The sequence below is a fragment of the Malaclemys terrapin genome, chromosome 5 (assembly GCF_027887155.1).
Source record: "Malaclemys terrapin pileata isolate rMalTer1 chromosome 5, rMalTer1.hap1, whole genome shotgun sequence".
Classification (NCBI taxonomy): Eukaryota; Metazoa; Chordata; order Testudines; family Emydidae; genus Malaclemys; species Malaclemys terrapin.
The window spans coordinates 50638744-50663547 of record NC_071509.1 but is presented as its reverse complement, the minus strand read 5'-3'; the positions used below and the strand labels follow the sequence as shown (position 1 = coordinate 50663547).

At 43.1% G+C, this 24804-nt stretch overlaps 1 protein-coding gene across 15 annotated transcripts in view; it reads left to right on the top strand.

Moving 5' to 3' along the window:
* Positions 1 to 24804, top strand: part of FRYL (FRY like transcription coactivator) — a 397117-nt gene that overhangs the window by 172441 nt on the left and 199872 nt on the right. For 14 of the 15 annotated variants that reach the window (XR_008445036.1, XR_008445037.1, XM_054029368.1 and 11 more), the window contains 6 exons: positions 2725 to 2778; positions 14004 to 14143; positions 14985 to 15081; positions 19133 to 19212; positions 19799 to 19879; positions 21007 to 21175. Coding sequence is in view for 13 of the 15 variants with exons in the window: in XM_054029368.1 (XP_053885343.1) it covers positions 2725 to 2778; positions 14004 to 14143; positions 14985 to 15081; positions 19133 to 19212; positions 19799 to 19879; positions 21007 to 21175 (621 nt within the window). In the remaining 2 variants the exon portion in view is untranslated. The remainder of the gene's footprint in view (positions 1 to 2724; positions 2779 to 14003; positions 14144 to 14984; positions 15082 to 19132; positions 19213 to 19798; positions 19880 to 21006; positions 21176 to 24804) is intronic. The other variant, XM_054029369.1, reaches the window with a different exon arrangement.

The window sequence follows — 24804 nt, the reverse complement described above, 5'->3', positions numbered from 1 at the left end:
AGAGATGATTTTTACCTTTTTCTTTAATTAAAGCCGCCTTTTTAAGAACCTGATTGATTTTTTTCCTTGTTTTTAGATCCAAGGGGTTTGGATTTGTATTCACCAGGGAATTGGTGAAGAGTCTCTCAAGTCTACCCAGGGAAGGGAATTAGCATTTTGGGAGTGGTGGCAGCGGACCAGATCTAAACTGGTAGTTAAGCTTAGAAGTTTTCATGCAGGCCCCCACATTTGTACCCTAAAGTTCAAAGTGGGGAAGCAGCCTTGACACCCCCTAAGTCTGATTTGAGCCTTCCATGATGGCATGAAGGCTACAGTCCAGTATGATGATGATCAACCTGAAGTGATGTCAAACAAGGAAGTGTTTTGACACTAACACTCTTCCATATATTCTTCTCTGTTGCTTTGTCATGTTTTCTCATCTAGCATCCAGGGTGTATATTGTTATAAAGATCAAGTGGAAAATTCTTCAACATTGCATGCCTAAGAGCAAAAGGGAAAATCAAACACCTATGTATAACTAAGGCTGCGAGTCTGTCACAGAAGTCATGGATTCCGTGACTTCTGCAGTGGCCAGGTAGCTCAAGGTAATGAATGTGTGTAAAGGCTAGTGTGAACCCTCCCCAAGCATTTGTTCCAGGTTATGAATATTTGTTGTTTACCCTAGACTGAGCTCTAGAATAAATGTTTATAGCCAGGGACAAATGTTTGGGGAGCATCCATGATAAACATGTTCATTGCCTGGAGTTAATTTCCAGCATCTTAAAGTGCCACCGCCAAGATGTTTTGACTCCAAATTCGATTGAAAATATGTTTGTATTTATAGATTTCAGGGCCTGAAGGGACCATTGTGATCATCTAACACATGCCACAGAACTTGTGGTAATGCCTAGAGCATATTTTTTAGAAAAACATCACATCTTCATGTCAAATTGTCAGTGATGGAGAATTCACAAAAACCCTTGGTAAATTGGTTTAGAGTATTAACTATAGGGGTTGCCAACCCTCCCGGATTGGCCGGGAGTCTCCTGGATCTCCCAGTGGCTACTGAAACCAATCTGGGAGATTTTAATAGGCCGCTAAAAGTCCGGTCAGTGGTGCAGTGGGACTAAGGCAGGCTTCCTACCTGCCCTGGCTCCGCATGGCTCCCGGAAGTGACAGGCACGTCCCTGTGGCTCCTAGGCGCAGGGGCAGCCAGGGCGTCACTGCGTGCTGCCCCCACCCCGAGTGCCGACTCTGCAGCTTCCATTGGCTGGGAACCATGGCCAATGGGAGCTACGGGGACAGTGCCTGCATGCAGGGGCAGCTCACAGAGCTGTCTTGGCCACTCCTAAGCCTAGGAGCCAGACATGCCGGATGCTTCAGGGAGCCGCCTGAGGTAAGCGCCACGCAGTCATAGCCCGCAAATACCTCACCCCCTCCAGCACCCCAACCCCCTGAGCCTCCTCCCACACCCAAACTCCCTCCCAGAGCCTGCACCCCGAACCCCCTCCTGCACTCCAATCCCCTGCCCCAGGCACAGCCCGGAGCCCTCTCCGAACCCATTAGTCCCACCTCATAGCCCAGAGCCTGCACTCCCTCCCGCACCCCAACCCCCTGCCCCAGCCCGGTGGAAATGAATGAGGGTAGGGGAGAGTGAGCGACGGAGGGAAGGGGGATGGAGTGGGCAGGGTAGGGGTGGGGTGGGGGGGGCAAGGGTTTTTGGGTTTCTGTGATTAGATGGTTGGCAACCCTACCTAACTAGTAGATCATGGCCCACATAATAATGTGGGACTAAGGAATTTGTGTCTGTTTCTTTCTTGGCTTGGCCTCATGGGAAGAGCCTTAAAATTGTATTTTTGATAACATGAGTTTGGGTAATCTTGACGATCATAAATCAAACACAATAGTGTCATACTCAGAAGTATTTTAAATGGGTACTTTTGTTCTAGTTTCTGAACATTTTTTTTCTTTTAATATTTTAATATTTATTTCATCATTTTACCTTGAATATATATGCTCAACCCAGTATATTTTATAATGATTGATAGTCATGAGGTACTGATACAAACTTGTAACTTTTGTTTGCTATTAATATTGCATTTTTCCTCTACAAGGCTATCTCAAATGTAATCGTACTTATAACCGGTATCTTAATTTTATTGTACATCAATTTCTCTCTCTCTTTTACAGTAGGAAAAGTGAGGGGCAAAAAAATAGATGGGGATTGGATTGAGCTTCCACTTTCACGAAGGCCTTATTGTTTCCCCTCTTATGACTTCCTTTCTCCCTATATCTTTCTCCCATGATCATGAATATGCTGTGTCTAGGAGGGCTGGATGGGATTTTCATAGAAGTCCGTTTGTCACTCATCTCCAGCTATTCAGGTGGAGCAGCATGATGATCTTTTTAAGCCCCTGCTGAGGAATGAGACCTAGACATCTTCTGGAATTCAGAAATTCCAGGTTTTGTGATTGACAGCATATAGTGCGACAACTAAGCCACTAAACTAGCTTGTTCATGTCTGATCTTTTCTATGTTCAGTTCACATCTTCAAAAATTTTTCCAGCTGGACAATGTAGCTGGAATTGAGACTGATCTATGCCTCTTTACATTTTCATAAAGTAGGTTGATTCCTGCTTTTTACACCTATGTTATATCACATTTGCTTGTTTTGCTTGTTGCAGTGCTTTGTTTATAGCTAATTGCATGGTTCGTACTTTCTGATGATTTTTATTCTGTTTCTAGGAAAAGCTCTTGTCAAGATCTCTTCAGAGAGGTGAAGATCTTCAATTTGATCAGGTAGGAAACACTTTCATTTAAGATACTGCATTGTCTGTTTTTGTTTTTTCAGGCTTTATGGAATTAAGATGTTCTGTGCAAGCAGAGGTTAGCAGTTCTACTGTTCAGATGATTAACTTAGAATGTTACAGTACTGGTTTATGTTAAATAATTACCAGAGATAATAAGTCCCGATTTTTGTTACCTACTCTAAAAAGTGATATAATATACTCATAGATAAATAATTTAAAGGTGACAAATCCAAAATAGGATGTAGAAATGAGACCAGGAGCTGAAAGATAATAATTATATGTTTCTGGCTTTGTCACAGAGTTCTTGTAACCTTGGGCAAGTCATTTTAATGTTTCTGTCTAAATTTCCCCATCTCTAAAATAATGATAATTTCAGTGATTTTTGTAAGGCTTAATTACTATAAGGTACTTTTAGATCCTTGAGTGGAGGGCATAATAGTCATATGATGGATCCTCTAATCTGTTTAATTTTAGGATTTTCTATAGTGCTCCTTACTGTATTCTCTAATACCCCATTGTGTTTCATTCATTTAAAGGGAACTACTCACAGGGCCTGGGCTACACTTGCAGATGTAGAGCGCTGTGAGTTAAACCCACCTTTGGAGAGCGCAGTAGGGAAAGTGCTGCAGTCTGTCCACACTGACAGTCTGTCCGCTGCTGAGGGTGACCTGGGAAGCAAGGGAGGGTCTTCTACTGCAATGCGGCTTCCATCCTGGCCCATATGCAGCTTGCCTGTGTGCAGCAATGGTCCCCCCGCCCCTCACGGCACAGTGGCACGGACAAGTTAGCCTGACTGGGACAAGGACCATAGTGGCTCTCCTGAGAAACCTGTGCAAGCGTATTACCCAAGTTCTGGATGAGATCTTTGAAGAGATCCCTGAGGCCGATTACCGCGCTATGAGAGAGCACATCAACACACTATTCCGCATCTAGGCGTGCATGCAGCCCTAACCCTCCTTGCTCCAAGACCCCACACCGAATAACTTTCTTCCCAAAATAAAAGCCGCTTATAGGAAACCTCCTCTGGTGTTTGTCCTTCCCCAAGCACTGGCTGCTGCAACTGGCTACCTTCCTCCTGGCTTGAGAACCGCTCCTGGCTGCATGCATCTAGCGATTCTGGGGTGTCTTCCTCTGCCTCAGCACCCTCGCTCCTGCTTTGCTCCTCCTCCTGCCTTGTTAGACTGGGCTCTGAAGTGTCCATGGTGGTCCCCGGAGTGGAGGTGGGGTCGCCCCCAAGTAACGCGTCCATCTCTTTGTAGAAATGGCAGGTCGCGGTGGCAGCACCGGAGCGGTGGTTTGCCTTGTGGGCTTTGAGGTCTGCATTCCTCAGCTCCTTCACTTTAATTCTGCACTGCTGTGTGTCCCGGTCATGGCCCCTTTCCATCATGTCCCTTGATATCTGCCCGAAGGTATCGTAATTCCTACGGCTGAAGTGCAGCTGGGACAGGACAGCTTCCTCCCCCCAAACACTGATGAGGCCCAGCAACTCACCATTGCTCCATGCTGGGGCTCGCCTGGCACGTGGAGGCATGGTCACCTGGAAAGATTTGCTGATAGCCTGGCTGAGCAAACAGGAAGGGGATTTTCAAAATTCCAGAGAATTTAAAGGGCAGGTCTGATGGTTGGTCACCTGAGGGCAGGGCAGTAGAGTTCAAAGTGATGACCAGAGTGGCTAGCACAGGCATTGTGGGACACTTCTGGAGGCTGATCAGAGTGCACTATAGGCCCAGGGCGTCCTTACTGGCGCCGTGGCGCTCCAATGGGGGCGCCGCAAACGTTATTCCACTCGCCGAGATGGAGTACCAGCATCTCTGTAGCTGTGGAGTCAGAGCGCTCTATGGGCCTTGGCAGTGTGGACGGGGAGTGAGCTAGTGCGCACGGGGCTTCTTTATTGCGCTGTAACTCGCAAATGTAGCCAAGCCCACAGTGTGTAAAGTGAAGGGTATGTGCAAGTCTCTGCAGGATCAAGGCCTTAGTGCTTATCTATATAATAAGATTCCAGGATTGTCATTCCGTTTGTGTGTTACTCTGAAGCCTAGAATGTCTGAGTAAGTGTGAAGTGATGAAAATAGCTACAAGTGTGGTTGAGAACTCTGATTATTTAGAATATCACCAGATTCAATTATCACTGGGATACAGTCCAGTTTTTAAGTTCTCAACCATTTTAACTTTACAAATTACACCCATGTGGTGTACAGCTACGGTAAGACATGTATCTGTACCATGCCAAAAGCCCTGAACCACTGTGTATTGGAGGTAACTCATTAAGTTAGCACACTTACTCTGCTATTAATTTGCATGCTACACTTCCATTGGTTGTATACAGGCAACTGCATGGATGGTGGATTACTTGGCCAAACTGCTACACTCATTCGACAGCATGGGCTTTTATCTACTAGTTATTGTTTCTAGTTCTGTCATCACATGGGCTTCAATCCTCCAGAGCCCTGCTGGTTTATTGCCCGTCCCTCAGAACATAACTCCTAACTTTATTATTGAATAATATATTGTTGTATGCAGCTCACTATTTGTTTATGTCCAGATCATTTTGGTAGATTGTTCTTTTGCATGTTTCCTCTGGTTTGCGTGTTTAGCATTGTGACAGAAGGCCTAGGGACCCTGCCCAAACTATATAGTTCATGTTGGGGGGTGGGGAGATCCAACCCAAAACAATTCCCACCCTCAGCCTGCTTGAGGGATTTATCAAGTGACCCGACTGAAACCGGCCAGCCAAGGTGGCCTGTGAAAAGCAGTGTTTGAGCTAGGTTGATAAGCCTTTGAAAGGTGGTCAATCATTAAAGGGTTTTATTTTCTCGAGGACTGTTGCCTAGAAGGTGGAAAATTATACGATTTTATGAATAGTTTTTGAATCTCTTTGATTTCAGAAAACTAGGATATAATATTAACTTGACAGGGGACACAGAAAAAGTGTTGGTATTAAGACTTCACTGAAGTACTGACAAGTGGACTAGAATAGTTTGAGAAAGGGGATTGCTTTCAGGGGATGTAAGCCAATCACTTTTTTTTTTTCCTTCGGTAACTAAGGTGAAAGTACCTGGTCTATTTTCACTCGAGATATGTTAAGCAAACCATTTCTGTTGTTTTAATTCCATTTCCTATTTTTAATCTTATTTTTGTTGAGATTACTTTTGTTTAGGTAGTTTTATGCAGATGACCTCAAATAAGAAAACTCCATGAGGTGAAGTGCAGACAATCCTATCTCAGTGAATTGTGTTACTGTGAAGCTGCAGTAGGCAAACCCAAGGAGGAAGCTGAAAGACTAAGAAGGAGACAATAGTTAATGATGGGTGTTCAGACATATTTGATCATAATTGAATTTACAGCCTTGCTACTCAATATATGGCATGAGGTTGTGTTTTTTGTGTCCCCATTTCTGATTCTGTTATACTCATTTGATGTAATGTCCAGAGATGGATAGAACATGTTGTTTAGAAGTGAGGAAATGTCTCTGAAAGCCAATATGCAGAGGGAGCTGTTGTGCAACCTAGGTGGTTTTCTGCATTGCAGCAGCTCCTGCAGCAGCTTTGTCAACAAAGCTCTTGCCCTGTTGCAGCGGAAGAGGAGAATATAAGGCGAGACCCAAGGGGAAGCTGAATAGACAGCCCAGGTGGAGAGAGAAGGGAGACTCTGAGTTGGAGTGAGAGGGTAGGAGAACCACGGAGGCTGCCTTTCTAAACCTTTTCAGGTCAGAACAGCACTATGTTGGAGTGAGAAGCTGAACTTAGCCTAAGGAAAGAGCATCACAGCTGGAGTTAGTCCCTCAACTGAAAACTAAATACCACTGATTTGCAACTTTTTCTAATGAAAGTATTAATAAAGTTTGCTGAACCCTAGAATAAACCACTTTATAATTGTTCTCCACTTACATTTCTTACTATTAATGATTGGTCTCCTCCTATTAAGCCATATGGAAGATCTACAATATACAAATGAATGTGTTTGTAGGGAGAAATCAGAATAGAGCAGAAGAGATTATAAACTTCTAGATCCTTGAAATACAGAGTAATAAACCAAAAACTATTTAATTACACTCTGTATTACTAATTTCATATTTTGATTATTTTCTTTGTGTCTGATTTTGACTTAGTCTTTGGGAAACAAGGAATTTGTTATAGCAAGATCTGTATTTTAAAGGTGTTGAAAACATACTGAAGCAGAAGGTCAGGGTAGAATGACATGGATGAGTCTGTGGGAATAGGAACTGTGGATCTTTGCAGAATTTTTAGAAGAAATGCACTGTTTTAGTGGGAGGTCAAAAATTGTTTCTATCACTTCACTTTGTGTTTATATATTAAATCCTTACAAAAATAAATGCTGCAGTGGTGCACAGAATTGCAGTAAATAAGATTCTGCGCTCAGGAACGTAGTACAAATGCTGCATTCAAATTTTGAGGTGGGAGTGGAGGGAATAGACAAACTCCTTAGGACTGACCATATTCTGGTCAGAGGAGGCCATAGAGATTGCTTTCCTGTGTATTGCTCTCAGTGAGGCAGGAGCAGGAGTCAAACTGGAAAAGTGGGAGCCACAGAGATCAGAAAAACTCCTGGATGGGGATTAGTTGTCATTCTGCCTCTTAGAGCAAGTGAGTAGGATGAGCAAATTAGCTGAAAAATGGGACTATAATTTGCCTTTATTGTAAGCATAACCAGACCTAAGAGAGCCACATAAGACTGTAATTTTACTGTGGAAAAGAATTAATGCTTTAGTCTTCAAATAGGAAGACTATTCTCTTAAATCTCATTGAGGTTTTTTTCCTATTTTGGAAAGAGAGATTCCAAAGTTAGCTAAAAGATGCAAAGTCCAAAGAAAAAGAAGCAAATCTTTACTCTGCAGCATTTCTAAAATGTGAAAAATTTGAATATTAAAGTATTTAAATATTCCTGTTATTTAAGGCATGTTATAAAGAAGCTATCTGAAGAGGTGTTACATTACCAACTACTTTTTATAGTTGATTCATTGTTCTTATTTATCCCCTGCACACTTCAAAACATTTTTATTTTATTTTAAGAAATATTGTTTCCTCCTTGTTGCTAATGCAGCTTGAAATTAACATAGTTTTGTTTACTTGCCTTTTTTGTTTATCATAGGAATCCTATTTAATCCTGAACTTTTGGTGTTTTTCTAACACTAGCACTAGCAAAATTTTATTTGGGGCCTTTTCCATTGACCACTGTTATCCACAGTCCTTTTAAGGCAGGGGTGGGCAAACTTTTTGGCCCGAGAGCCACATCGGGGAATAGAAATTTTATGGTGGCCCATGAATGCTCACAAAATTGGAGTTGGGGTGGGGCTGGGGATGAGGAGTTTGTGGTGTAGGAGGGTGCTCTGGCTGGGATTGAGGGGTTTGGAGAGCAGGAGGAGGATCAGGGCTGGGGCAGGGGATTGGGGTGTGGGGAGAGGCTCTGGGGGTGCAGGCTTCAAGCAGCGCTTACCTCAAGCAGCTCCCAGAAGCAGTGGCCTGTCCCTTCTCCGGCACCTATGCAGAGGCACAGCCAGGAGGCTCTGCACGCTGCCCCAGCTGCAGGCACTGCCCCTGCAGCTCCCATTGGAGCGTGTAGGAACCAGAGTGGGGCCATGCTGTGGTTTCCAGGAGCCGCGTGGTGCAGTCCCGACCCAGTGCCCTGGCCGGAGTGTGGCCATGCTGCGTGGTACGGTCCCCGACCCAGTGCCCTGGCCAGAGTGGGCTGAGCCACGTGGTGCGGCCCCAACCCTGCGCCCTGGCTGGCACGTTGGAGCAGGGCCAAGCCACGTGGTATGGCCCCCGACTCAGCTCCCTGGACGGAGCGGGGCCGAGCCACGTGATGCGGCCCCTGATCCAGCGCCCCAGCTGGAGTGGGGCTGAAACACGTGGTGCAGCCCCTGACCCAGCGCCCCGGCCGGAGCGGGGTCAAGCCATGTGGTGCGGCCCTCAACCCAGCCCCGCGGCTGGAGCACCGGAGCGGGGCCACGCCATGTGGTGTGGCTCGCGGGCTGGCTTACAAACGGCTCACGGGCCGGATCCAGCCCGCGGGCCCTAGTTTGCCCACTCCTGTTCTAAGGGCTCTTCAGGATTGAGTCATTCTCACTAGCACACAAAGGAAGAGGAAGAGGGCTTCAGGAGCATTTCGTTCTCTGCTTCAGGTAGCCAGAATACCTTCATAGCACATGAGAATGCTGGAAGGTGTGCCCAGTTATAGAACCAGGACACACTCTATATCCCTAGCAGAATGTGATTTGAAAGGCATATAAGCCTCCTGCTGACTACATCATATGCTGACATCAGCAATGTGTGCTAGCCTACAGTGCATCTGAGTGCACTTTACTGTTGGTCAGAGAAAGAGAAACGTGTGTTCTGCAGTGAGGAATGCTGTCCTGTGCTAGCAGGATTCTCAGTCTAGAGTACACTTTCTATCTTCTCCTCACTGTGCTTGCTGCCTTCATCATGGGCCTGATTTAGTCCTAAAGTCGAATCAGTTTCCTCTACAAATATTGATAGGCTTTCCTTCAGACTTCTCGGTGAAGACCGAAACAAAGTAGTCATTATGCATCTCGTCCATTTCCAAGTTTCCTGTTACTGTTTCTCCCTCTTCACTGAGCAGTGGGCCTACCCTGTCTTTGGTCTTCCTCTTGCTTCTAATGTATTGATAAAAAGTCTTCTTGTTTCCCTTTATTCTCGTAGCTAGTTTGAGCTCATTTTGTGCCTTTGCCTTTCTAATCTTGCCCCTGCATTCCTGTGTTGTTTGCCTATATTCATCCTTTGTAATCTGTCCTAGTTTCCATTTTTTATATGAGTCCTTTTTATTTTTTAGATCATGCAAGATCTTGTGGTTAAGCCAAGGTTGTCTTTTGCCACATTTTCTATCTTTTCTAACCAGAGGAATAGCTTGCTTTTGGGCCCTTAATAGTGTCCCTTTGAAAAACTGCCAACTCTCCTCAGTTGTTTTTCCCCTCAGTCTTGATTCCCATGGGACCTTACCTATCAGCTCTCTGAACTTACCAAAATCTGCCTTCCTGAAATCCATTGTCTCTATTTTGCTGTACTCCCTTCTACCCTTCCTTAGAATTGCAAACTCTGATTTCATGATCACTTTCACCCAAGCTGCCTTCTACTTTCAAATTCTCAATGAGTTCCTCCCTATTTGTTAAAATCAAGTCTAGAACAGCTTCCCCCTTAATAGCTTTTTCAACCTTCTGAAATAAAAAGTTGTCTGCAATGCAGTCCAAGAACTTATTGGATAGTCTGTGCCCCGTTATATTTTCCCAACATATATCTGGATAGTTGAAGTCCCCCATCACCACCAAATCTTGGGCTTTGGATGATTTTGTTAGTTGTTTAAAAAAAGCCTCATCCACCTCTTCCACCTGGTTAGGTGGCCTGTAGAAGACTCCTAGCATGACATCATCCTTGTTTTTTACCCCTTTTAGCCTAACTCAGAGACTCTCAACACTTCCGACTCCTATGTCCATCTCCACCTCAGTCCAAGTGTGTACATTTTTAATATATAAGGCAACACGTCCTCCCTTTTTCCCCTGTCTATCCTTCCTGAGCAAGCTGTACCCATCCCCACACCAACATTCCAATCATGTGTATTATCCCACCAAGTTTCAGTGATGCCAACAATGTCATAGTTGTATTTATTTATTAGCACTTCCAGTTCTTCCTGCTTATTACCCATACTTCTTGCATTTGTATATAGGCATCTAAGATACTGGTTCGATCTTGCCTCCCAGTTTTGCCCTGACCCTCCTTTCTCTCTGCCATTATAGCCCACACTCCCTCTTATTTCCGACCCATCTCCCAGGTTCCCCACTTATCTGTGGGCTTTGCTCACCTGTCCCCGTAGAACCTAGTTTAAAGCCCTCCTCACTAGGTTAGCCAGTCTGTGTTCAAATAGGGTCTTTCCCTTCCTCGAAAGGTGAACGCCATCTCTGCCTAGCAGTCCTTCCTCGAATAGCATCCCGTGGTTGAGGAAGCCAAAGCCCTCCTGGCGACACCATCTTCGCAGCCAGGCATTCACCTCCATGATGCATCTGTCTCTGCCCGGGCCCCTACCTTTGACAGGAAGAATCGAAGAGAATACCACCTGTGCTCCAAACTCTTTCACCCGTACTCCCAGAGCCCTGTAGTCACTCTTGATCCGCTCAGTGTCACACCTCACAGTATCATTTGTGCCCACATGGATGAGTAGCATGGGGTAGTAGTCAGAGGGCTAGATAATACTCGACAATGCCTCCGTAACATTTCGGATATGGGCCCCCGGCAGGCAGCATACCTCCCGAGATGAAATGTCAGGGCGACAGATGGGTGCCTCCGTTCCCCTCAGCAGAGTCTCCGACCACCACTACCCTATATTTCCTATTCGCAAGTGGTGGCAGCAGACCTCCCAGCCTTAGGGGTATGAGGCTTCTCCTTCTTTACTGTAGGGGGTGATTCCTTCTCTCCTGTATCAAGAAGAGCATAACGGTTACCTATTACCATGGCGGGAGGGTTCGGAGCAGGGGTGGAGCACTGCCTGCTGCCAGAAGTAACCAGCTGCCAGTGTCCACCCTGAGCCATCTCCTCCTCCACCAGTGCTGTATCAGCAGTCCTGTGTACTAGGACAGCTACCTCAGCTGTCTCCACATGGACACTGTCCAGGAATTGCTCGTGGATTCGGATGCTCCTCAACCTAGCCACCTCCTCCTGTAGCTCTCCCACCTGCTGCCTGAGAGATTCCATCAGCAGGCACCTTTCACATTGGATGATCCCGCCAGCCTGGATATCAGTAAGTGGAAATTGCAAGTTACAGTCTCTGCAAAACCACACCAGGATCTGGGTAGAAGCATCCATGCTCAGGCGCTCTGTTGGGCTACAGGGGCAGGTGGAGGAGACAGAAGCAGTGCTGGCACAGGTGTTGTGGGTCTTCCTAACCATCGTAAGCCTCCCTCTGTCAAACTCCCTCTCAGACTCCCCTGTCTGCAGCCCCCTGTCCGCTGAAAGGGTTGTTTAAGCAAGAAGTTTTGAATGTAGTTGGTTTATAGGTTTCCCGCTCCCTTCCCAAACTCCCTTGCGAAACTCCCTGTTAGCAGCCCCTGGTCGCTTGTGCCCTGCTTTATAAAGCCCTGGCCTGTATGAATGCCCCACCCACTGATTAAGGCTCAGCCAATTACCAGAGGCTTCTAGCTTTCAGACCTTCCTTTGAAGCTCACAGCTTCCAACTGCCAGCCACAGCACACGGTCCTTCAAACAACCAACCAACCAACCAAACAGACAGACAAACACAAGCTCAGCACACAGCAAGTAACCCCCAAACACAAACAAACATACACTACAGACAGTCACTTACCCCAAGGGTGCTGTATTGCGGCTCCTTCACCTGGAGAACTCCCTTGCGAAACTCCCTGTTAGCAGCCCCTGTTTGCAAAAATGACTTTAGTAATACTTTGGACCAATAGAAAAGTTTTTAAATAAAACTTTCCAATCACTGGCATTGACCAATGATCAGAAAGGAAAAGGAAGAAAGTGTGCCAGTGGAAAACTTCTTCCTTCTTTGAGTGCAAGTCCACATATATCTATTCCACTGTTGGTGCGCATGTGTCCCATGTACTCGAGCTAGAGACTTATGATCAGGAGTACCTGATTGGATGACTCATGCACCCTTAGTGTCCTGGTGCCTCCAGCTGAGGGCATAAAGGGCAAGTGTGTTCCAACTTTCCCTCTGTTCCTTCTCTCTGCTCATGGCTACAAATTGGAGCTCTCAGTGGCTGCCTCTACATTTTATGTAATTAGCAGTTGAGTATTTGCTAATTAGGTTAATGTTGGAATTTTACAGCGTTTCCTTTTGTTTTCTTTTTGAAGAGACTATTCTTGTTTGTTTACTTGGGAAGTACTGTCAGTACTGGTTCAGTCAAAACTGAACTCATCCCCAGGTTGCAAAAACTGCCCACTTTGTGAGACAAGCAACAGAGGGTCCTGTGGCACCTTTGAGACTAACAGAAGTATTGGGAGCATAAGCTTTCGTGGGTAAGAACCTCACTTCTTCAGATGCAAGTAATGGAAATCTCCAGAGGCAGATATAAATCAGTGTGGAGATAACGAGGTTAGTTCAATCAGGGAGGGTGAGGTGCTCTGCTAGCAGTTGAGGTGTGAACACCAAGGGAGGAGAAACTGCTTCTGTAGTTGGATAGCCATTCACAGTCTTTGTTTAATCCTGATCTGATGGTGTCAAATTTGCAAGTGAACTGGAGCTCAGCAGTTTCTCTTTGGAGTCTGGTCCTGAAGTTTTTTTGCTGTAAGATGGCTACCTTTACATCTGCTATTGTGTGGCCAGGGAGGTTGAAGTGTTCTCCTACAGGTTTTTGTATATTGCCATTCCTGATATCTGACTTGTGTCCATTTATCCTCTTGCGTAGTGACTGTCCAGTTTGGCCAATGTACATAGCAGAGGGGCATTGCTGGCATATGATGGCATATATAACATTGGTGGACGTGCAGGTGAATGAGCCGGTGATGTTGTAGCTGATCTGGTTAGGTCCTGTGACAATAATTCTCTTAAATGATGGGCAGGGTAGGTGCTTAATTTGCCTAGATGAGGGGCACATCACTGAGGAGTGTGCTATTTGCAAGTCATATTTTGCAAATAAACCCAGAGATCTAGGAAACCTCAAGTTAAACTTAAAATGATCTTAGTCTGCTTGGAGCTGGTTCATCTGACTATGCCTCATCTAGAAGCGCTCCAGTAGCCACTTTATCTGGAGCCACAAACCTCTACCCTGAAAAACCCTGACAAAGCCTCATAAGACTTCTGAAGAGAAGTGTGTGCATAAACACATTGGGAAGAATATCACTTTTCCATAATTTATATTGTGAAATAATTGTGTGCTTTAAATATGAATTTGCTTCATGACGACATTCAGGTAGATTATTTTAATATATCTAGCATCTTCTAGTTAGTTTTTAGCATGGTTGCCTATATAGAGTATTTCAAAGCTCCAGGTTAACTTTAGGCAATATTTGCTTGTTTCTTTATAATACGTTTTTCATTGTTTGATTTAGAATGTTGTGATTACAGAAATTCCCTTGAATGAACATAAAGATTATTTTGTACAAAAATTACTCTAACATAACATAGAACTATTCAGACAGTATTAATACATCTAGAAGAGAGAATGATTTGAAAGTAACTAAATTATAAATCTTATCATGAACCAATGTACCTTTTTTATCTTTCCAGTTGATAAGCTCTATGAGCTCAGTAGCAGAGCATTGTCTCCCCTCCTTACTACGCACCTTGTTTGACTGGTACAGGCGTCAAAATGGAACTGAAGATGAATCTTATGAATACAGACCTCGATCTAGCACAAAATCTAAGGGGTAAGTGTCATTGCATCTCCCTCCCCCCCCCCCCCCCCGCGCAAATCAACATTTGGTTCGTATGCTTATTGCTATAAAAGTCTAGTTACACGTTTTGGATAACAAAATATTTCATATTTTGGTCTCTTATTTCCTGGATCAGCAGAGGCTAAAGTTTCTCAGATTTTTGGCCTGGGAAGAAGTAACGCCTTGAATAACTTAATGATTCCTAGGGCTAATTTAAGGAGCAGTGTTGATGCACTCTGAAGTGATTCCTAACTAGTTCATATCCTCTGGAGGGTGGGTTGTGTGGTGGTTTTTTTTTTTTTTTTTTTTTTTTTTTTTTTTTGCTACCTTTTGTGGGGAGGGGACAAGTCATGGAAGCAGTAAGAAAAAAATCAGAAAGATTTTCTGACCTCCTGAAACTATACCAAAACAAAAAAAAATCCTGCTGCCCCCCAAACCTCAAATTATTTCCTAACCATGCATCAGGGCCGGCTCCAGGCACCAGCGAAGGAAGCAGGTGCCTGGGGTGGCCAAAAGAAAGGGGTGGCACTCCATCCGTGATTGGGGCAGCACGTCCAGCTCTTTGGCGGCAATTCAGCGGTGGTTCCTTCACTCCCTCTCGTCCTCTTCGGCGGCACTTCGGCAGCAGCTCAATCGAGTTTCTCTCTCTTTTTTTTTTTTCCCGCCACTTGGGGCAGCAAAAAAGCTGGAGCTGGCCCTGCTATGCACTGTATTGGATACATATCTGGCTATTTTTTACTTTAAAACAACCAACCAAGCACTAATATGTAACTCTTATAATATATATCTGAATTCAGTCCTACATGTAATGTTTATTCTTCATTTCTTCTTTTAGGGATGAGCAACAGCGTGAGAGAGATTATCTACTTGAAAGGAGGGACTTAGCTGTAGATTTCATTTTTTGTTTAGTTTTAGTAGAAGTTCTAAAACAGGTAAGCTCTTTAGCCTCTACAAAGTGTGTGCTTGCTGTTAATCTTTTTTGTTTGTAATTGTTAACATCCACATTTTTCAGTCGTCTACTTCAAGTTTTTTTTATGTAAAACTCAGGCCAGCACAGGATGAGTACATGTGATGTTAGTCATTCTTCCAGCTGCACAAAGCTTTCAGCCTCTCCTCCTTGCTCTCTCCTCAGCTCCGCATCCCTTCCTTATACCTTCTCTATTGAAATCTCTTAGAGGGCATGTCTGCACTGACCCACAGTTTGGACTATGGGGATGTGACTAGCAGTGCACACCAAAGTTCTGTATTGAAAAGCCCCTTTGTGGGCATGTATGAAAAGGTTCCAGATTCACATTGATGAAGTCAGAATGAGGAAACATAATTCTTCTTTGAGTGTTCTCCACATATTCCCACTGATGAGTTGTGGTGGCTGGTGCAGCTGAGATGTTGGAATGTTCTCGTAGCAGCACCCATTAGAGTACTTGCATGACCATCTTATCCTTCCCCTCAAAGTTCCCAAACATTCTGAGGATAAGGGGATGTGTTGCCCGCTGCCATCTCTGTTCCTTCCAACTACAGCAGCAGACAGATATGGATGTCTCCAGATGTCTTGTATCCAGAGTCTTCTCTCAAGACTTTTTAGTGACTTGGATAGCTTTTCACTTTTAGTATAGTTAGTATAATTAGGATAAGAATAATTAGTTATTTAGGTCAATTGTTATTTTTAGTGTAGTTAAATAGTTGTTAAAATCAGTTCCATCTACTGGCTAAATGGCAGATCCAAAGGCAAAGAAATCCAGTTTTAAGAGGTGTGCATCTTGCCTGATAGTATTCCTGGAATTGGACACCCATGTCAGATGCTTGGCATGTCTTGGTGAGGACCACTCTTATTTGATTTGTTCTATCTACAGTATGTTCACTCAGAGAGCATGTAAGGAGCATTTAAACAGACAGCAAGCCCCCTTGGTTCAAGAAGCTTTGCTGGCAAAGCTGCTTGGAATTGATAACTCTAAGGGATTCCAGCACAAGTTAAAAAGATGAGTGTCAGCAGCTTGTACAGCTAGCTTGAAGAAAAAGAGTACTGTGATGGAAGGTCTGGCTCTGGGATCGAGTTCCATGACTGCCACCCAGTCTGTTCTCAGACTTTGAGCCAACAATGAAAACACCAGAGACTCCTTTGCCACTGACTTCTGAGGCAAGAAGTGAGTGGTGAGAAAAAAAGCCATTTGATTGTCCATCTCAGTTCCAAAAAAGATGGCAAAAGATAAAAAAACACCTGTTAGTGATGTGACATTACACTAAGGAGATTCACTAACTCCAGATCTGTCAGTATTGGATCCTAAACTGAAAGTTAAGAGTGCTCATTAGGGTAAATCCCTTCATAAATTTCATCTAACAGATCCAAAGTTAGTTATGGAATCAACAAGTTTCTTCATCACAGATTCACATGTTTACATCTGTTATTGTGGTTGCTTATTTCTGTATCTCTAAGTATGTCTACACAGGGATAAGAAACCCATATCTGGCCTGGGTCAGCTGACTCAAAGTTGCAGGGCTTGGGCTCCAGGGCTGAAAAATCACTGTGTAGACATTTGGGCTCATACTAGATCCGGATTGTCTACTCAGCGATTTTTAGCCCCGGAATCTGAGCCCCATGAGCCAGAGTCAGCTGACTCAGGCGGCGGGTCTTTTATCCCTGTGTAGATACTCTATCAGACAAAGTCACCACAAATATCTCTGCTTTTATGGTGCTAATGCACTTCCAGTATAAGGACCTTCCTTCTGGCCTATCTGCTGCCCCAAGAGTTTTACAAAATGCCTTTCTGCTGTAACAGTCTGTTTGAAAAGACAAGGTATTTTTGTTTACCCTTATTTAGATGATGAGCTCCTCAAACTCACATTTCAAAAGAGTTTTCTCAAGGACTTTGTTATGCATGTGCTCTCTACGAGAGATTAGAACAATATGAAGAAGTCCCACATCTGTCTTAGACAGAGAATTCCCTTCATATGAGCAGTTCTTGACACACAGGAAGGTAGGGCTTTTCTGCCATGCAAGAGGCTCCTCAGGATTCAATCTGCTGTAGGTACGCTAAATCAACAAAGTACCCAAAAAGTAACATTCTTCTTAAAGTCAAGATTTTTAAGAACTCGGAGGAAGAGGGGAGAGTGGGTAGAGAGCGTGAATATTAGTACTCCACTGAGTCCTAACAGAACTTGACTCTAGGCCGTGGAGCAGTAGAAGGAATTGAGGCAGCAGAGGGCATCTGACCCCCTTCTATAGCCTCACCCTCTGAGTGTTCGGAAATGCTATTGGAAGGGGTAGGAGAGAGTGTGAGTGCTTAAACAGGTACTGCTATTAGAAGGTTGCACCGGCTGGTGCAACCCAAGTGTGAAAATGCAGTGTCCATCTCAAAGAACTCCAGTTACAGGTAAAGTAACCTTCATTTTTGTCCATTCTCAGTAGCATCAATATCAGCAAGCATGAACCTACTACTTCACAGAAGAGAGTTGGCTGCATGCTAACACTTGATATTATTTGTATTAGTTTGAACTTCACATTTATTCATAAAATATAATAACAGAAAATCTTACAGGAGGAAAGTCCCAGGACAGAGAGGTGTGTTCCATTCTCTGTAGTTGAATCATAAAATTCTTTTTTTGTGGGATTGTGTGTGTGTGTGTGTGTGGGGGGGGGGGGTTGGTGGTGGTGGAGGAGGATACTTCTGAAATAAAAATAACTTACTCTTATTAGTCTTTGAAAATGTAATTATTTGACAAAGCCAGCCTATTTAAATATTTAAAGTAATGTAAAAAGAACAGGAGTACTTGTGGCACCTTAGAGACTAACAAATTTATTAGAGCATAAGCTTTCGTGGACTACAGCCCACTTCTTCGGATATGCATCCGAAGAAGTGGGCTGTAGTCCACCGAAGAAGTGGGCTGTAGTCCACGAAAGCTTATGCTCTAATAAATTTGTTAGTCTCTAAGGTGCCACAAGTACTCCTGTTCTTTTTGCGGATACAGATTAACACGGCTGCTACTCTAAAGTAATGTAATGTGATTTGATTAGTTAAGTAAGTAGTAAAAAGTGGGTGTACATCCAGAACAAAAATGACCTTTTAAAGAATATATTTGGCTCTTTTTAGGTGCTGACTCTTAGGAGGCAAAATGAAAACATAGCTGATAGGCTAAAAAGCAAAGCTCTTCCATTGAACACAAAATATTCAACCTCTTCACCTTTTATGTGGTATTAAACAGAACCACTGTGAGATTGGCCTACTTAGATGTGTTTGTACCTGATCTCTACACCAAATCTGTGTTATTCTTAGGAAGGAATTGATGTGTGCGTGGCCACTCTGATGTACGGTACTTATAAAATACTTTAATCTTCAAAAGCTTCATAAACATGATTTTTGACAGTTATTTTAAAACAAAACAAAACCCACATACACACTGGGCAAAGGTGGGCTGTGCATTTGGGGCCAGTGTTCAATCATTTCCTTACTCAGTTATGTCACCTCCTTTGATGTGGTACAAACTGGGCATAAACTCCTCTTTTCTGTTCTTGCTTTTTCTCTTTCCTCTTAACCATATGGATGAGCTTTTAAACTGATATCTTTGGCCTCCTTTCGCTGACATTAATATCTTTACCCTACATTTGAGATTAAATCTGGAATAGTCAGACCACATCAGTTAGTGAGGTCTGAAATGAAACAGTTAATCTAGACTCATAGCTATTCATGATATGCACATAATGATGTAATCACTTAATTTTTTATTATCATTTTTGGTTACTTAAACTCATTAGTCAAATTATTTAACAGAATGCCACACATCACTGATGTGGAGTCATAGTGCTTGAATATCTAGGCACAGAACCTCACCTGGTTTCAATTGTCATAGCTCCACTGAAGTCAGTGGAACTGTGACAGTTACACCATCTCAGGATCTGCCTCCTAATCTATTCTTGAATATTTCTAAGGGGCATAGCATAGTGGTATTTATGTACTGATATAATAAAGTGAAATGATATCTATATTTCAGATACCTGTTCATCCAGTGCCAGATCCTTTAGTACATGAAGTTCTGAATTTGGCTTTTAAGCACTTTAAACACAAGGAAGGGTAAGTCAAGTTAAATTCATACACATAATGTTTTTGTTTTAATTCACAGTGCTTTGTCATCAGGCTGTTTTCAGACTGACTGCATAGGTTTTCTGTTCTGATTGCCTCACACCTAATGAATTTGGGGATAATGCACAAAAAACATAATTAATATTGATTTTTGAAGCTAAAAAGTATGACTGTTTAAAGAAGACAGCTGTGTACAATAGAAAGCTTATCTTGTTTGTCTTAAAATATACAGCTTAATTTGTACAATAAGGGCAAGAAAAATAGGAGGTCGTGGTCAGGTTACATAAATAAACTCTTCCCATGTAGAGTACTGTATACAGTTCCTCCTCAAAATGTATTGCATCCAGTAAGCCTACCAAAATTAACCTACACCAGGTCAGATGTTATCCATTTTTAAACTTAAAAACAGAACGTAGGTCTGAAAAAGTTCCCAGTGAGGTATTGTCTTTTTATTCAGATTGGTAATTCCTCATTGCATGGAGCAGCTTTTATGTTTTGTATACTGCTGAGCACACTGATACATTCAAATAATATTTTCTAAAAGCACATCCTTGTTCTTTTCTTTTTTCTCCCTTAGGTATTCAGGAACCAACACTGGGAATGTGCATATTATTGCAGATTTATATGCAGAAGTGATAGGGGTTCTTGCTCAATCAAAGTAAGCTTGATATTTCACCTCTTCCTTTTCCCTCTTTTTTTTTTTTTTCCTCCAAAAGGTAAAACTTTCCTCCCTGACTACTACTTACAGCACGTTTATTAATAATGCTAGCAAACTGGAAGCTTTTCTGTAGTTGTACATAAGTAGTCAGCTACTAATCAAACATTTGGCATAGCAGACACGTTGTGCATCTTTCCCATAGTCTAACAAAATAAGAAATGCTGTCCTTTCCTTGAAACATAAATTATACATCTTTCTATTGCACAGTGCTTCCTTCAGTATGGCACTTTCCTCTCTCATTACTAGTCTCTCTCATTATCTTGAGTACAATTCTAAGTCTGTCCAATGAAGGTTGAAATAAAATTGGAGTTTTTAAGAGTTGTTACTAGTGTTAATGGCTCATAACTTAATGAGATGCATATTGTGTATTGCTATCATTTAATAAGATTTTACGGATTAGACATTTAAGAAATATTTTCAAAGCTAATACGTTTAATTAAAAAAAAAAAAAAGACCTTCCAGTGTATCTTGCATTATAGGTACATTTGATGTAATTGTGTATTCAGGCTTTATTCTCAGGTTTGCCTATCTGCTCCATGCTTGCACCCTGTAAAGTAGTGAAATGCATAGGTATCCTCTCTCTTTGGCCAGCTTTTTGTAAATTACATTATATTTCCTCCTCCAAAGAATGGAACAGATACAACTCAAATGAGAAAAATGCTATCTGTACACAGTTACAAAGACATGCCTTAGATATTTTTGTGTAAAGGCGGTGAGTGTAATTGTAATTTTAAAATAGCTAAGTGCTCATTTGTTCAACAAAACTATGCATCAGGAAGATTTTTAAAAGGATGCTGCCATTTTTTAGGTATATAGAAGGAGTAGATAGAAAGCTGACATCCCTCAAATGTTATTGCTCTGCCTACATATGTTCTCTAATATGCTAATCACCATAGTATCTAGACATCGAATACAAGAACTAAAATCTGTCTACCTTAACTGTGTCTCTTTAACTGTAGCTACTATATCATTGTCAGATAAAGTTACTTGAAAAATATGTGTAAAATAGAAATAATGTAAACTGAACTAAGCAATATCAATGTTTGCTATGTGTGTAAATTATCCAGATTTCAGGCTGTTAGGAAGAAGTTTGTCACTGAATTAAAGGAACTGCGGCAGAAGGAACAGAGTCCTCACGTAGTGCAAAGTATCATCAGCTTAATTATGGGGATGAAGTTTTTCAGAGTAAAAATGTATCCTGTAGAAGACTTTGAAGCATCATTTCAGTTCATGCAGGTAAATGTGTACCACCTTGAACTCATTTTGAGACTAGATTTAACTTCTACGTATCTTCATTAACAAGGTTCTGTCTTCTTTGATGGCTTGCATATGTGCACTGCACTGTAAGTGTGGTGTGTAAGCTCCTAGTGCATTGGTGCTGGAGACTTTTTCCTAGCAAAAACTTAAGGAGTGGCCTTGCCTACCGCTGAGCTCCTCGTGCTGTGAATAAGGGTATAAAGGGTGGAGACACTCTGTCCCTCTTCCAGTACCGTCTTACCATCCTTGATCAATACATTGGTGTTCCATGTGAACAATTATTTGATCTACCTAGTGGTACTCAAAAAGTTCTGACTTTTCATTTTCTTTTCTTCTAGTTTTATAAGTTTAAGTTGATTTCTTTTGATTTAGTCCTTCTTTTATCCTTTTTCCAGTCTGTCAAGTCTTTGGACCCAGCCTACTGGGGTGGGGAGCATATGTCAAAGTCTGCTGGGGTTCAGACTTTATGCAGGCTGCAAAAAGTCTATGCCTGTTAGTGACCCTTGCCTCTGCTGCCTCAAGTGTTTTGGGTGAGGGCCATATCAGAGATAGGTGCTCTATCTGTCACAGCTTCAAGACTAGGAAAAAGCTGCTGGAGGAGTGCCTCTGGTATATATTTAGATCAGCTTTGGAGCCCTCTCAGTCATCTAAGGGAAGCTCTTCAAAGATTCCTTCCCATAGTGCTCCCTTGGCTGCATCAGCTGAAAGAGGCTGCAGAAAATCCCTGTCTCTGGTATCCTCCTCTTTGAAGGCCAGGGAATTGGAGCCCTGGCCTCAGAAGCACAAGCAAAAGTTTGCATCCATCTCCTCAAAGCTTAGGGTGTGGGACTCTTCAACAGAGGATCCTTCAGACATATCAGTCCTCATCCTCCAAAGAAACCCGCACAGCGCTTTCAAAAGACGAGCCTTGAGCTTAAATTCATAACTCTGCTAGACACTGAAAATCCCCTCATGGACTGAATAGAGACACTAATATTGCTTATTATAGCAATTTATATCCCTCTAAGAACCGCCCTCCCACCCACCCCCCACTGGCTTCTCCCCGCCCTGTATGACTGGAGGAGAGTTAACAGGCCACTTTACCTTGAATGGTCCTTTGAAATGTGTGTTAACTATTTATGCTAAATAATCATGTTCAAGTCCTGTATTTAGCAGTGACACTTTGATTTAGTTTCCCAGACCTGAAGAAGAGCTCTGTGTCAGCTTGAAAGCTTGTCTCTGTCACCATCAGTGGTTGGTCCAATAAAAGGTATTTGTGATGGGTTGCCCCCCTCTCTCAGTTAGAAATTTCATAAACTGGGTTCAATAATAAACAAAATAAGTTTATTAAGTACAAAAGGTGCATTTTAACTGAATGTAAGAGATAACAGAACAAAGCAGATTACTAAGCAAATAAAACAAAACCCGCAAGGTTAGCTCAAAATACTTAAGAAACAGGTTACAAAATGTACTTTCTTACCCTAAATGTTATTTTAGACAGGTTGCAAAGTATCTGTGGTTCAGAGTTCCAGTTATATTTCTTTTCAGACTGGATCCCCGTCTCAGTCTGGACTCCCCCCCGCCTTTCTTTCAGGTGGTTTTAGCAGTCTTTCTTCTTGGGCAGACAGGCCATGGAGAGGAGTCATCCCATTTGCCTTCCTCCCCAACCTTAAATAGGATTTACATAAGGCAGGAATCCTTTGTTTCCCAAACTTGACCTCCCCTTCCCTTCCAGTGGAAAGTTACAAGAAGTCCTAGGTAATGTTTACTATCAGGTGACAAGACCACCTGACCTAGTAGTGTCACAGTTATGTCCCGGACACCTCCCAGGAGGGAGAGAGATTAGAATCTTCATGGTTTTGTTGTGCCCTCCTGATGGCTCATCAAATTTGATGGCCTGTTGTCTGGTGGGTGTTTTCCCAATACACACCCAGTTGTAGTGGTTACATAGTCCATATTCCTAACTTTAGATACAGAAATGATACATGCATACAAATTGGATAATCACATTCAGTAAATTGTAACCTTTCCAATGATATCCTACAAGACCCAACTTGAATAAAGTACATCTCAGTAATGTAATATCCAAATCATAAGCATATTTCCATAAAGAATATGGAGTACAATGTCACAATATTATCTCACCCACCTTGTCTCTCTAATATCGTGGGACTGACATTGCTACAAGAACACTGCATATAACTTTTCCTCAGTCAACCAAAGTGTTCCCTCCACTCCACCTCAGCTATCCCCCACACTTTGTGCATGGCTCCCATTTGTAAGGGGACAGTAAAATTGGTGTGGGTATGAGATGCACTGAAACTATAATCTTCCATGGGACAAAAAACAGCTGTTAATGATTTTAGACAAACTACTGTAAGATTTCTACAACAGTCCCATCCCGAGCTGGGAACTTTCTAAACTTGTCCCCTCCCTTCCCTTGGTCCAAACTCCCCTGGGCCCATCACTGCCTGTGTGCTAGCTAAGAAATCCACAGACACGGACACAATGATTGTTCATTGATAATTTGTTCAAAAGCTTCTGCCAAATGCGTAATAGTGATTCATCGGAATGCAATAAAATTATTGATTTAAACCCTGGTCTTTCTCAGGGACTGTTGAAGGGTTGAAGCAGAGTGTGGGCTGTGGTTAAAATCAGGAATATAGCACAGTGCAAGAGGGGCTATTGGCAGGGAGGGTGGGGCTCCATTTTAACTTACAAGCCTTAGGTTCTGGTTCCTGTCATGGCTCAATGTCCTCCTCAGGTTTGTCAAGGGGTTGCTTCTCCAAGTAGAGGTGCAGAAACATGCTGCTTGTCCTCCGGGTCTTCCAGGGTATCCACTATGCTCCCTACTGTCTCTTTACCCTGGCCCTCATTGACATTCCATCAGACAATGAGGTAGGGTTGAGGAGGGAGTTGTGAGCAACTTTAGGCTGTGTACTGGGAGCCCTTGACAGCACCTGATCCCATTCATCATAGAGGGGACATGTACGATGAGAGATTGTTGGAGTCTTTTGCCCTCCTGTACAGAAGCCTCAGGTGCTTGATGCATTCCCGGCACTGGTCTCAGTACCCTCTTGCTCCAGCCTCAGTGGAATTTCCTGGTATAGGTGTATGTTCCTGCCGCTCCAGGAGAAGTCTTGAAAGACTGTGTGCTTCAACCACACATTGACCAGCACCTGGCAGGCTAGGTCAGCTCTTTCCAAAGCAGGATCCAGGTTCACCTTTATTGATCAAAAGAGTGCAGCAGAAAGCTGTCCTGGTGTGAAAAGTGCAGCTCACTACTAGTAGTGAAAATGGGGGGACAGTGACCTTTATGGATTGGGTAAGGGTCGGGAAGAAAGGGGTTCAGTGCATTGTGTAACTTGGTGCAGAGGACTATTTAAACTCAAAACGTGGTACGTGCCTCTTACCCCTGTCCACACCGCAAACTGGCATGGGTATGGGGCCGTGCCACAGACTGAGGCATGTACTTACCCACCCTCCTCAAGCAGGTAGCTTATTTGCTGTGTATTCATGCCTTCTGACAAGTGCTTCTGAGGTTTAGGTGTGGATAATAAGAGGGTTATGGCATAACCATGTGCATGGAACTGTTTATAGTTGCTAGTGTAGATGTAGCCTTAGACGCC